The sequence below is a fragment of the Danio rerio genome, chromosome 3 (assembly GCF_052040795.2).
Source record: "Danio rerio strain M-AB ecotype USA chromosome 3, GRCz13ab, whole genome shotgun sequence".
Taxonomy (NCBI): Eukaryota; Metazoa; Chordata; class Actinopteri; order Cypriniformes; family Danionidae; genus Danio; species Danio rerio.
The window spans coordinates 66030001-66045000 of NC_141023.1; the positions used below are offsets into that span (position 1 = coordinate 66030001).

General features: G+C 35.7%; 2 protein-coding genes across 33 annotated transcripts in view; one reads left to right on the forward strand and one right to left on the reverse strand.

Moving 5' to 3' along the window:
- srsf2b (serine and arginine rich splicing factor 2b) overlaps positions 1–7751 on the reverse strand; it is an 8298-nt gene extending 547 nt beyond the window's left edge. Inside the window, exons 1-4 of one of the 3 annotated variants that reach the window (XR_015479530.1) lie at positions 7209–7713; positions 5262–5558; positions 1676–2170; positions 1–526 (exon numbers count right to left, since the gene is read on the reverse strand). The exon at positions 1–526 is cut by the window's left edge and continues 547 nt beyond it. Coding sequence is in view for 1 of the 3 variants with exons in the window: in NM_199651.2 (NP_955945.2) it covers positions 5273–5558; positions 7209–7585 (663 nt within the window). In the remaining 2 variants the exon portion in view is untranslated. 3 annotated transcript variants of the gene reach the window in all.
- Positions 7752–9267: 1516 nt separating this feature from the next.
- Positions 9268–15000, forward strand: part of mfsd11 (major facilitator superfamily domain containing 11) — a 25091-nt gene continuing 19358 nt past the window's right edge. For all 30 annotated transcript variants that reach the window (XR_015479951.1, XR_015479946.1, XR_015479947.1 and 27 more), the window contains 3 exon segments: positions 9268–9398; positions 12526–12654; positions 12954–13009. Coding sequence is in view for 1 of the 30 variants with exons in the window: in NM_001030254.2 (NP_001025425.2) it covers positions 12559–12654; positions 12954–13009 (152 nt within the window). In the remaining 29 variants the exon portion in view is untranslated.

Below are 15000 nucleotides of genomic sequence, written 5' to 3' on the forward strand. Positions count from 1 at the left end.
AGCTTAGCATAATTCATTGAATTGGATTAGACCATTAGCATCTCGCTCAAATTATTATTGTTTTCCTATTTAAAGCTTGACTCTTTTGTAGATACATCGCCACAAGGATAAATGCTAAAAAATATATATGGTTACTAGCTACATCAGCCTAAAAAAAGCTTTTTTTTTTTTTTTTTAATTTCGAGCAAGATGCTAATGGTCTAATCTGATTCCGTGTTTTATGCTAAGCTTAGCTAAAAGTGCTCCCACCAGACCCAGAGATGGGCTAATTCCCTGAAAATAGGTAAAACTCACCTGTTTAACTCTAGAAGAGGCGGTCTGCAGGAGCACTGTTAGCTTAGCATAAATCATTAAATCTTATTAGACCATTAGCATCTTGCTCAAAAATGATTGTTTTCCTATTTAAAGCTCAACTCTACTATAGTTACATCGCCACAGGCATAAATGCTATATAAATTATAGTTGTATAGTTGCTAGCCATATCAGCCTAAAAATAGCAACATTTTTTTTTATTTCGAGCAAGATGCTAATGGTCTAATCCAATTCAATGTTTTATGCTAAGCTAAGCTAAAAGTGCTCCTGCCAGAAAAGGGGATTGTCTGAATGCACTGAAAATAAGTAAAACTCACCTATTTAACTCTACAATAGCTAGTCTGCAAGAGCACTATTAGCTTAGCTTAGCATAAATAATTGAATCGCATTAGACCATTAGCATCTTGCTCAAAAACTGTTTTCCTCTCTAGAGCTCGACTCTACTATAGTTACATCGCTACAGGCATAAATGATATATAAATTTGTTGTATAGTTGCTAGCTAGGTTATAGAGTATAGTTGCTAGCCACTTTAGCCTAAAAATAGCAACTTTTTTTGCTATTTAGAGCAAGATGCTATTGGTCTAATCTGATTCAATAATTTATGCCAAGCTAAGCTAAAAATGCTCGTGCCAGACTTGGAGATTGGCTGAATGCTCTAAAAATAGGTAAAACTCACCTATTTAACGCTAGAAGAGCTGGTCTGCAGGAGCACTAACAGCTTAGCTTAGCATAAATCATTGAATCGGATTAGACCATTAGCATCTTGCTCAAAAATTATTGTTTTCTTATTTAAAGCTTGACTCTTCTATAGTTAGGTCGCAACAGGCATAAATGGTATATAAATTATAGTTGCTAGCCATATCAACCTAAAAATAGCAACTTTTTTTTTTTACATTTTGAGCAAGATGCTAATCGTCTAATCTGATTAAATGTTTAAGCTAAGCTAAATGTTTTAAGCTAAGCTAAAAGTGCTCCCGCCAGACCAGGAGATTGGCTAAATGCACTGAAAATAGTTAAAACTCACCTGTTTAACTCTATAAGAGCTGGTCTGCAGGAGCACTATTAGATAGCTTAGCATAAATCATTGAATCAAATTAGACCATTAGCATCTCGCTCAACAATGATTGTTTTCCTGTTTAAAGCATCTTTAGTTACATCCCCACAGGCATAAATGATATAAAAATCACATTACACAGTGCTAGTAATTCTGGAGATTAATATTATGCCAGAATGAGAGTATAGCTAGTTATATTAGCCAAGAAAATAGCAAGTTTTCATTTTGTGTTGGTCTTAGTACTTAGTAATAATTTTTTTGATAAAAAAATCAAATCAAAAATAGTTTTTCTTTTTTGAATGAGATGCTAATGGTCTAATTCGATTCAATGATTTATGCTAAGCTAAGCTAAACGTTCCCCTGCAGACCCGAAAATTATCTGAATGCATTGAAAAATTATATAACTCACATTTTTAACTCGAGAGGAGCTGTAAAATGAGCCCATTTCCAAAAAAGTTTTCTTTTAACAAAAGTCAGATCTAAATATGCTTCTAACAGAAAGGTGAGGTGCCGCTAGAAACCATCACCGAGATGCGTTTACCTTAAAGGCCAATAGAAATGATGCTCGTCCTACTCGACGAATTCAGAAGCACATACACATTTGAAAACAACCTCACTGCAAAAACGGGAACAATGTATGGAAGGAACAGATTTGCAACTACTGAACAGTTCACTCATGGCGATCAGTCATAATGACCTTTAGGCCCATGGTGTGGATTTTCTGGGTGTCCAGTCTGCGGATCCTCAGGCTCCGTCCGACACCAGACGCTTATAATCAGCCCACGGTAAGCGAAGAGATGCACCTGAGAGAAAAGAAACACTGGTCAGAAGACTGAGAAAGTATCTAAAAACATTAATATATCACAGGATATACAGTGGAGGTCAGAATTATTAGCCCTCCTGTATTTTTCTCACCAATTTCTGTTCAACGAAGAGCAGATTTAATAGTTATAATAGATAATAGTTTTAATAACTCATTTCTAATCACTGATTTATTTTATCTTTGCCATGATGGCAGCACATAATATTAGACTAGATATTCTTCAAGACACTAGATTCAGCTTAAAGTGACATTTAAAGGCTTCACTAGGTTAATTAGGGTAAAGTTAGAGCAGTGATTGTATAACAGTGGTTTGTTCTGTAGACCTTAAAATGGGTTTAAAGTATAGGTGGGCATAGATTAATTTTGTAATCTAGATTAATCTCACTGTCATCTTGGAATTAATCTAGATTAAAACGGCTCATTTGATTTCTGCTGAAGACATTCAGAATATGCGCTACCCAAATAATAAGTCTTTGAGAACGGGTTTCTCAAACCAGGTGGCGCATTAGACCAGGGGCCTATCTCCCGCTTCCACAATGCATCACAAACTGTTTGAGGAACTGATCTACTCTGATAAGTAGTGATGAACATAAATGATGTTCAATAAGATGTGCTTGTGTTTACTGACTGTTTTTTCAGTTAAACATGTATGTTGAACTGTCGGCCTACATCAGCTCCATTTCTGATGCCCTTAATCAGACTAAAGTCATCACTGAACCAAACAGAAATGGAATCAAGACATGTGGAGTCTGCAGATATTAGTGGCATTATTGAAGTAAACACCACAATCAAACTATTACCCTCATGTAGGACTTTTCGCCAGATTTTACAACAAGATCCACATGCATGGCTGTCACACACATTGCGAAATGTGGAAGTTTTTGCTTATAATTTGTCGTTCTTTATTAAATTTTATAACACTCTCACCAGTCCTTACCCCTTATTTGTGTCTAATACCCCAGTTTGTCACGGGGGCATGAGTGAAAGTGAAACTGCCGAAATGCAGTTCAAGTCACCTAAAATGACAGGAAACTTTTACATGAAAGCACTTCAGGTGAACACCTTCATTATATTATTGTCTATTAAGGCGAATAACTAGATTACAGATGTCCATGTAGGTGTAGTCAGTAGAATCTTTGAAGTAATTGAAAGATCCAGAAGGGCATCCTGCTGATTTGATTTAGAAGGGCACTTTTTTGTCAGACAGCTCACTGGTCAGGTATACATCCGCACTAAAATATTAAGGTGAAATTCATCATAGCTTGCGTAGAATAGACCCAGCTTCCAACCCAACATTAAGAATAGATTAATGGCGATATTTCTTTTAATTGCGCAAGTAGAGTCTTCCGGTACCGCAGCACATTAACGCCCACCACTAGTTTAAAGAAGTTAAAAACTGCTTTTATTCTAGCCGAAATAAAACAAATAAGACTTTCTCTAAAGGTTTAGTCACAGTATTTTGAAGTGCCCACGACAATCACCATTGTGCATGTTTATGATCACACAACATATTAGACAACAGTAGTAGTAGAGCTGCACGATTCTGGCTAAAATTGAGAATAGCAATTTTTTTGGCCTAAAATAAAGATCAGGATTTTCTCAGGATTCTGTAGATATAAAGATTAATACGAGTTGGCTATTATTATTGTTGTTCTCAAACATGTGGGGAAACAGCAATAGGCTTTGTGTAGCTGTACTTTTGGTTAAATTGCTAAATGTTGTATAGACTTGGAATGGTGGACTTGAACAGACTTTAGATGTGTCCTGGTCATTAATGCTGATAATGATTCTGATGTTGAATTATTGTGTTTGAGTCATTTGTTTACAATCTGTCATTTTCTGCTTAAAATCTGTCACTGACGTGATTTTCGTGAATACAGAAGACTGTGTGGGTATTTTTGCATTTGGGCGGGTTTTGGATATTTTTTTTGGGCTGGAATCAGTCAGCTACATCTGGCAACACTGTGTGCACTTTCGGTTTCATTTTCATTTCAGTGCTGTTCATACTTCCCGCACGGCTCCCAAACGACCACTCTGTGCCACAAACTGAATGTTATTTGCACCTTTATTACCCGTTATTCACAGCATATGCAGGTTCTGTTCACTAAAGTACACTTCATTCAGAGGTGCGAGCCCGCCCTCTCTGTGGTAACAGCTCACAGTCAGCAGCACACGTCACGTGTGATTTTGTGGTCGCAATTACATCATTACATGAAGACAGAAATGACATTTTTGAGGTGAATTATATCTTATAAATACAGCATGTGACTCTTTCAGCACCATTTGGAGGTGTCCACATTGCTGAACACTGTATGTAAAACAATGCGAAGACAATTTGCTTCTCTCCTGAACTTGAAAATATGATTGGCAGAATCGTAGAAATGCTGGATTAAGATCGTCTAGGGCACAGGTGTCAAACTCAGTTCCAAAAGGGCCGCAGCTCTGCACAGTTTAGTTCCAACCCTAATTAAACACACCTGATCAAACTAATTGAGTCCTTCAGGCTTGTTTGAAACCTACAGGTAGGTGTGTTGGAGCAGGGTTGGAACTAAACTGTGCAGGGCTTCGACCCTCCAGGGATTGAGTTTGACACCCCTGGTCTAAGGGGTTGTATCGAGATCACGGATCTTTTTACGATTTATTGTGCAGCTCTTAGTAGTAGTATTATTGATATTGTTGTCATTATTACCATCATTAATAATCTTTTTATCATTCCCCACCATTGATTGGTTTTGTTTTATTCTTTTATTCTGTCTATACATCTGTTATATGATCTATTTATATCTATATTATTGTTGCTTCATTTTATGAATCACGTTGTACATTAACTTTTACATGTTCTCTTGTTTATATACTTTGATCTGTCGATCTAGTTACCTTTACACACACACACACACACACACACACACACACACACACACATACACACACACACACACACACACACCTGGCTGTAGTATTTTTTGTGTAATTTGTTTTTCTTTTGTATTTGATTCCATGTCATTTCTGTACCTGTTTGCATATTAATAAACAATATATAAAGTTATTGAATATCAGCACGTGTGTCTTACCCTGAGCAGAGTTACGATGATGCCTGTCCGTCATCTCCAGCAGACTTCGGTGCGCTTTTAGACCTGGACCGCGACTCTCTGTTGGACGCCGGCGTTCGGCTCCGGGAACGGGACCTGGATTTGGATCTTGAGCGTGACCTGGACCTGGAGGGAGATTTGGACTTCCTCTTGTTGGGAGTGTGGGATTTGGAGCGGGATCGGGAATAGGAGCGCGAGCGTGATCTGCTGTAGCGGGACCGAGAGCGGGAACGAGACCGGCTCCTGCTTCTGGAACGGCTGCGTCTCCGGCGCCTCGGACTGCGGAAGAGGAAAACACACAAATGATGGATTACTTCATATTTGAGTCAATTCACAATAAGAGGAGCTGGTCTGCAGGATTACTTTTAGCTTCGCATAAATCATTGAATCAGATTAAACCATTAGCATCTCACTCAAAAACGATTATTGTTTTCCTATTTAAAGCTCGACTCTACTATTGTTACATCGACACATGCATAAATTATATTACAAAGTGCAAGTTGCCAAAGTGGGGGTTACCATGCCAGAATAAGAGTATAGTTGCTAGCCATATCAGCCTAGAAAATAGCAACTTTTTGACTTCCAATTGTATTCAAATATGATGATCAGAATTGTAATATTAGTTTTATAATGCTGGTTTATTACTGTACGGTTTACCTAATAAAATAAAAAATATATTAAAAAAATAAAAATTTACAAAATAAAAAAGCATGCGTTTAAAAGTAAATATAATGTTATAATAATAATAATAATAATAATAATAACAAACACACACACGGACAAAACTGTTGGTACCCTTCAATTGAAGAAAGAAAAGCCCACAGGGGTCACTGAAATTACCTGATACCAAAAAAAAGCAGTGGTTAATCCAAACAGTGTTTCCCTAGCATCATATAAGGAGGGCGCCTTACCCTCCCAACAGCTTTCCCCGCCCCCCTTGAAGGCAAGTTAATTATATATTATTTTATACAGCACCAGATCACAACTTCTTTAAATAAACAAGCTCATATCTTATTAACACAATGTGATGTGATTTCTGTCTCTACATGGTCGCGCAATTGCAAACTTTTGCTCTCTGAATCAGGCACAGCACAGTGGAATTTCACACAGCCACTGTCTGCTGTATAGGAATGAGAGTGCGGGTGCCACATCTGACAGGACCTAAGACGCAAGTGTGCTCCCGTATATTAGGCCTATGCAAAGCCTACAAGCAGCGTAAAAGCATAAAGGTCATCATAGCTTGCGTAGAATAGACCGTAGAATAGCTTCCAACCCAAAATTGAGAATAGATTAACAGCGATATTAAAAACAAAAAAACATTTTTTTGGCCCTAAACACCTTCCATATTGATTCAGTTACATTTGGTTTTATTTGCGAACATTCAAACGTTCGCCTTAATATAATATCAAAAAAGTATTATTCGCAAATTCTCAATGGGGAAATCAAATTAGCAACCAAGGTCTATCCAAGTACAAAATTGTTCACACTCAGTTAAATAATGACAATCCTTTAGAAGTCATACTTGCATGTGATTTCAGACTGAATATTCAACGTGAACGATGGTGTACTTTGATAGTCATTGGGTGCTGATAGGATATCCCTATTTAGAGCTTGCAAAGAGTGCGTTTCCAAAATTTCGTTAAGAAGATGAAAGTCTGAATACAACTTTACCTCACGCTTGTCAAACATTTTGGCCCTAAACACCCTCCATACTGAACTACTTAAAAAAAAAAAAAAAATACACGCTTTTGTTCGGTAGTTCGACACAAACAAACAACAGTCTTGACAAATGGTACAGTCGGTGTATTCTAACGTGCTGTTGTTTAATGTTTTTATAACTAGCACATGGTGTGTATTGCTCTTCTTATTCAGTCGCTGAATGCCTCAATTGTAAATCGCTTTGGGAAAATCGTCTGCTTAAATGTTTACCTCCGGCTGCGGCGTGCACCGTGTCTTCTACTGCCTCCCCCGCCACCGCTGCCGCGCCGTCCGCCGCCGCCGCCGCCGTAGTAGGAGTCTGGCGGCCTGCCGTACCGGGCCATCTGAACCCTGAGCTCCCTGCCGTCCAGTATCGCTCCATCCATCGCGTCCATTGCGTCTTCGGCGTCCCTCTTATCGTGAAAGCGCACAAAAGCGAATCCTCGGCTCTCTTTTGTGTATCGATCTCGCGGAATATAAACGTCTCCAACTCGGCCGTACTTTTCAAAGACGCGCCTCAGCGTCTCCGGCGACGTGCGGTACGTTAAATTATCCACTTTTAACGAAGTCATTCCGTCGACGTCCGGCGGAGGCCTGCCGTAGCTCATTTTGAATAAACGTACCAAACAAAACAAGAGAATTTGATTCGCTTTTGTCTTCAACAACTAAGTCTGACCGCGTATTCCAGCAATAAACAAACACTAGTTGCCGTCGACCTGCCCGCCAGTACAACAATGAGCTTGCGCATGGGCATTGGCACTCCCAAAATGGCCGGTTGTTGATAGAAGGGATACAGCCGCGGCCGTACGTTAACAAGAATTATTTATAATATTTATCAAATGACCTGTTAATTGAATTTAATTAACGTCTACTCCAAGCCCAATCCTAATCTCAACACTGACAGTAATGTAAAAACAGCAATTATACCGAGTATTATTTATATTAATTATTAAATCGCCCATTAAATTGTGTTTTATTAACGCATGCCCTGGCCATAACCCTAAAACCAAACCTCATAGAAATTAAGAAAATATGAATTACTGTTTTACAGAGTCACATAAATGATGCTTTAATAGCGTGAATATCCACAGCTGTATCGCTTCTAGTCTTTACCGCCTCCGCGGAAAACTGAAGACAAAAGGCTTTTAGCGCCACTTGGTGGTTGTAATATGTTTCTTTTTGCTTTAGAGATAGTTCACCCTAAAAATGAAAATCTGCAATAATTTACTGATCCTTTACTTGTTTAAAAAGTGTTTGAGTTTCTTTCTTCTGTTGTACAACAAAAAAGGGAGATAATTTAGAGAATGTTGGGAACCGGTAACCATAGACTTTCATAATATTTGTTATTCCAACTATATGGAAGTCAGTGGTTACAGGTTTTTAACTTTTTTTTAATCATTCATTTTCCTTTAGCTTAGTCCCCTGTTTATCAGAAGTCACCAAAGTGGAATGAACCACCAACTATTCTGACATATGTTCAACACACTGGATGCCCTTCCAGCTGCATCGTATTCATCTGTCTTCAAAATATTTTGTGTTCAACAGGTGAAAGAAACTCTCAAAGGATTGGAACCACTTGGGAGATAGTAAATAGTGAGTTTCTTGGGTGATCTATCTGTTTAAAGTGAAAGTTTACCAGCAAATCATTTACTCACCTCAAACATCAATGAGTTAAACAAAATAGGATATTTTGAAAAACGTTGCAACAACTTCTACAGTATTTGCTTTTCATATGGATGTCTAAATAACATATTTAATAAAAATGAGATTTTACTGTGAAATTCATGAAGTCAATAACTAAACAAAAATGTACTTAAATAATTAAATAATCGTAAAACAAATAATAAAATATTATTAAATACAATTTAGATTAAACAAATTGCCCAAAATGTGATTTAAATAAGTTAATTAAGACCAAAATGAGCTATTAAATCTGTTTTAAAATAAATAGGAAAATAAACATGTAAGTAAATTAATACAGTACTGAATTTTATATATATGGTTACAAGTAAATGGTTACCGGTTTTTAGCTTTCTTTAATATATCCTCTTTAGAGTTCAACAGAAGAAAGAAACTCCTAAAAGGTTTAGAACCACTTAATATCGACTAAACAGGGAGTGAATTGTATTTTTGGGTGAACTATTTTCATAACATCTCATTTTCAGACTTGCGGAAAAACTACACCTCCCACAAGTCATTCCGGCGGCGCATGGCGATGACGTCACCGTCAGCTGATGGAAGTCACATGACAGACATTTTGGATTTCAGACGATCAGACAGGAGCTGTTCCGAGAAGTAGGAAACTAATACATCTATTGTATTCACGTTCACCTGCTTTTACAAAATGCTTCCGCGTGGATTAAAATCGTCTTGATCAGCCTGCGGATGATTATGCATTAGCTTTGGACATTCAAGCAGTCGGTAAGTTGACTTCACACGATTAAAACGCTGCAGTCTGCCTCCATTCACGAGCCTAAATGATATTAATGACAGTTAAAATCGGTTTACGATGAGTCGGATGCATTATTAGCATCACAAATGTAGCATTTAGCATGTATAGACTTTTTTTTCCTCACCGTGTAAACAGTGATTGTTCATATGGTGTTGATCTCATGAGGAAGCAGATGGAGAATCAGCAGATTCAGCTCTTGAACCAGTTGTGTCAGTCAGCTGTCACTTGACTTTTCTTGACTACACTGTAAAAAAGTCCGGAAAAAAGTTAAAATGTTACTGTAAATAAATCTGTAACCAGGCTAACAGTAAGTTTCCATAATATATGTTATTCTATTAACAGTAATTTGACTTTCCCTGCATTACACTTTTTATGCTTTTTTGTTGACATTATTGTGGTTCTTTGTAGTTTTTTTCCTTGTTTTTAGTTTTATGTTACACGCAATGTTGATAAATAATGTTTATTTCATTACTTTATTGTGATGTTGTTGTTTAGTAGTTGTGTGAACAAGGGCTGAACGATACTGGAAAAACGTGGGAAATGCCATATTGTTGAGGAATATGATAATATTTCTTATGATAAAACATTTCCACTTCCTTACGATAACTTTTAGAAATTCCTTCTACATTCCTGTTTTTTTCAACACATTAGTGTATGACTATAAATTAAAGAAATACAGTAATTTACTGTGAAATAGATCATTTTTATTTATTTTTATAACTATAAATAAACAAAATATTGTAATTTCTAAAAAAAAAAAATGTAGAAATTTCTTTATATTAATGCCATATTTTTAACGGTAAAATTCCGGCAACCACAGCTGCCAGTTTTTTACTGTAAATTTTACAGATTTTTTAAAAAAAAATTTTTTACAGGTACTTCAACACATTAGTGTATGACTGTAAATTAAAGAAATACAGTAATTTACTGTGAAATAGATAATTTTTATTTATTTATATGACTATAAATAAACAATATTATAATTTTAAAAAAAAATGTAGAAATTTCTTTATATTACTGCCATATATTTAACAGCAAATTTCCAGCAACCACAGCTGCCCGTTTTTTACTGTAAATTTTACTGATTATTTTTTACATTTACTTCAAAACATTGGTCTATGACTATAAATAAATGAAATACAGTAATGTACCATCAATATCTATACATTACCACCCTACCCTTTTAACTGTAAAATTCCAGCAACCACAATTTTTTTTTTTACAAGTTCTTCAAAACATGACCATAAATTAATGAAATTCTGTAATTTACCGTAAAGTTTAGAAATGTATTTTACATTCCTGCTGTATTTATAACGATAACATTCTGGCAACCACAGCTGCCATGTTTTACCCTACATTTCACAGATTTTTTTAAAGCTATTTTAAAAAATATGAATGACTGTAAATGAATCAAATATGATAATTTAATGTAAAATAGAGAAATTTCTTTTACATTCTCACTGTGTTTTTAACAGTAAACGTTCACATAATTATTGTTGCAGGTACTTCAAAACATTGGTGTATAACCATATATGGTTGAATCACAGTAGTTTGCCATAAAATTGAGTAATTTATTTTCATTTTTATGACCATAAATGAATGAAATATGGTAATTTACCATAAAATAGAGAAATTTCTTTAAATTATTACCATATTTTATTGGTAAAATTCCACCAACTACAGCTGCCAATTTTATTGTAAATTTTACAAAAACATTGGTGCATCACTATATATTAATGAAATACAGTAATTTACAGTAAAATTGAAAAATTTATTTCCCATGTTTATGACTATGAAATATGTTTATTTGCCATAAAATGATTACGTTTCTTTACATTGCTACTACATTTTACCGATAAAATTCAGCTTTTTTATTGTAAATTTAGCAAAAATATTGGTGTATGACTATAAATTAATAAAAATGGTCATTTACTTTAAATTTGAAATTTTTCTTTCACATTTTTATCACTACATTTACGAAATACAGTAATTTATGATGAAAGTTGGAAATTTCTTCGTATTGCTGCCATATTTTTAATGATGCAATTCCGGCAACCACAGCTGCCAGTTTTTTACTATAATTTTTACCGCATTTTTTTTTTTTTTTTTTTTTTTTTACAGGTACTTTAACACATTAGTGTATGACTATAAAGGAAAGAAAGTCGGTAATTTACTGTGAAATAGATCACTTTTTATTTATTTTTATGACTATAAATAAACTAAATATTGTAATTTCTATAAAAAATGTGGAAATTTCTTTATATTACTGCCATATTTTTAACGGTAAAATTCTGGCATCCACAGCTGCCAGTTTTTTACTGTAAATTTTACTGAATTTATTTATTTATTTTTTACAGGTACTTCAACACATTAGTGTATGACTATTAATTAAAGAATTACGGTAATTTACTGTGAAATAGATCATTTTTATTTATTTTTATGACTATAAATAAACTAAATATTGTAATTTCTAAAAAAAAAAAATGTAGAAATTTCTTTATATTACTGCCATATTTTTAACGGTAAAATTCTGGCAACCACAGCTGCCAGTTTTTTACTGTAAATGTTATCGATTTTTATTTTTATTTTTTATTTTTATTTTTTTTACAGGTACTTCAACACATTAGTGTATGACTGTAAATTAAAGAAATTCAGTAATTTACTGTAAAATAGATCATTTTTTTTATTTTTATGACTATCAATAAACTAAATATTGTAACTTCTGTAAAATAAAATGTAGAAATTTCGTTATATTACTGCCATATTTTAAACGGTAGAATTCCGGCAACCACAGCTGCCAGTTTTTTACTGTAAATGTTATCGATTTTCTTTTTTTTTTTTTTTTACAGGTACTTCAACACATTAGTGTATGACTGTAAATTAAAGAAATTCTGTAATTTACTGTAAAATAGATCATTGTTATTTATTTTTATGCCTATCAACAAACTAAACATTGTAACTTCTATAAAAAAATGTAGAAATTTATATTACTGCCATATTTTAAACGGTAGAATTCCGGCAACCACAGCTGCCAGTTTTTTACTGTAAATTTTAAAAATATATATTTTTGAATTTCATACACTTATTTTCCTCCAGGTTTTGATTGAGCTACAGACTACAGCCGCCATCATGAGTCCCGAGGGAAAGAGCCTGCTCAACATCATCGTCCTGGGCATCGGCTTCATGGTCATGTTTACAGCATTTGGCACCTGCGGGAATATTGAAGTAGGAGATTTTGGATGCTTATCAATGTATGAGCTGATCAGTCTTATGAGACCAGATGCGGCTATTATTATGTTATAATCCAGTAGGGATTACTTTCAGTATTGCAACTTTCTCACCGTGCTGTTACTCCTGTTTCTGTCTGCGTTCCTGTAATGGCATGTATCCTCATGCTCGTATAAATAAATGATGAAGTATTTCTGTAATAAACAAAAGAGCTCAATAAGAAGTCATAGGCTTTTTATTTTAGCCCTATACTCCAGTATGAACATCAAACATACTTGTTTATTTATTTTTTTCAGCAAACCGTAATAAAGAGCTTCAACAGTACAGAGTTTCACGGAAGCGGCTACACAAGGTATTTGCTTACTCTAATATTTTTCATTCAACCATATACTAGGGACATCCTCTAAAGCAGTGGTCACCAAACTTGTTCCTGGAGGGCTGGTGTCCTGCAGATTTTAGCTCCAACCCTGATCAAACACACCTGAACAAGCTCATCAAGGCCTTACTAGGTATGCTTGAAACATCCAGGCAGGTGTGTTGAGGCAAGTTGGAGTTAATCCCTGCAGGATTACCGGCCCTCCTGGACCGAGATTGCTGACCCCTGCTCTAAAGAATGGCATCGACTTTTTATGTAGCTTCAGTTCTGGAAGCTTGGTCTTTGGGAAATACGTTCATCACTTCTTTTTGTTTTTTTTTATAAGTTTTAAACTACTTTATTATTTCATGCAACAGCCTTACATTTAAAAGGGAAACATAAGGGTGATCATACGCAAAAAGACCCCATAAGGCTAGATGTTTTCTTTCCCTCATTTTTTTATTGATTTGTTTGGCGCATGTACTCATGTGCGATCGGAAAACTGTGCCCGCCTCTCCTTTCACTCTGCTCCGAAGCCTCAGCTGGGCCTCTTTGGCCCAAGGTATTCGAGGCCCAAGAAAGCCTCGATTAGGCCCTGGAAGTGACAGTGGAAACGCAACTGGCCTTGGCTCGCCCTGGCTCGCTCGGTTTAGGCACGATAGTGGAAACGCGGCTAATGATCTTTCAGACTAGGCCTGTCACGATAAGTCATTATTGTGTGCGGTATATTGTCAGAAATGATTGCGATAAGTGATATTATTGTCATTTTAAGACCAATTTATGCCTGTTTATATTATGATTCTACACATTTAAGGCACAAAAACCACACGTGAATGTTCTTTTTGGCTGTAATGTTATTCGTGAATTGTAACTTTTCTGGAAGTGGACTGCCGATTTGAAACAGAGTTTACTTTGACACCTTTTCTAAACCGCTAGTAGTCTTCTTTAAAAAAAAAAAAAGTTTAAAAGTTCACCTTTTCCTGACATTCATTCATTCATTCATTTCTTTTTGACTTTATTAATCGTTGGTCGCTACAGTGGAATGAACCGCCAACTTATCCAGTGTTTGTTTTATGCAGCAGATGCCAATCTAACCACAAGCCAACACTGGGAAACACCCATACACGCTTACAATCACACACATACACTACGATTACCAATAATACGATACCAATTTAGTTTAGTCAATTCCCCTATAGCGCATGTGTTTGGACGGTGGGGGAAACCGGAGCACCCGGAGGAAACCCACACTAACACGGGCAGAACGAGCAAAGTCATGTGACTCGCTTTACCCTCTGCAGCCTATTGAATGAGATTTACGATGGTTGGTTTAGAGATGAACGGCAGGTTGTGCTGTAATCTAATGAATCTCTCCTTTGCTAGACTTCAGCGGTTGTGAAACACAGAAACACTTTACGCTCTCGGAGAAAACAGAACTTTGAAACGGAGACATGGCATGTGACTCGGCAGTGAGGACACTTATTCTGCACAGACTCCGCAAAATCTGACTTTAAGAAATAAATATCGAATCACAAATTATTATAGACAGCATTGTGCAAAAGTATTGGCCCCCCTTCAGCTTTGGTGTTTTAGCAAAGCTTTAAGGACCATGCATTTTAATTTTGAAGATACAAATATTTACGTCATGTTTATAAATAGTTTTCTTCTGAAATACATTCTGAAAACAACTATTACTGCTGTCTTCATTGATATCCGTTTGTATTTTACAAACCGTAAATGGTTTGTTTTGCTTGTAGTTATGTACATTTGAATGTCTGAAACCTACGATAAATGTTATTTGTTTGAAAGAACGGATAAATTGTGATTTATGACAACCGCTGCACACCGCTTTCTGTCCCTCAGTGCTCTGAACATTCTAATCACACTGGTGTGATTGTACACTTTAGGGATCTACCTAAGCTGATTAACCAGTGTGAAAGGGTTAAAGGAACCTCAGTTTTGAAACCATGTTTTTTTATTCTGTAAAA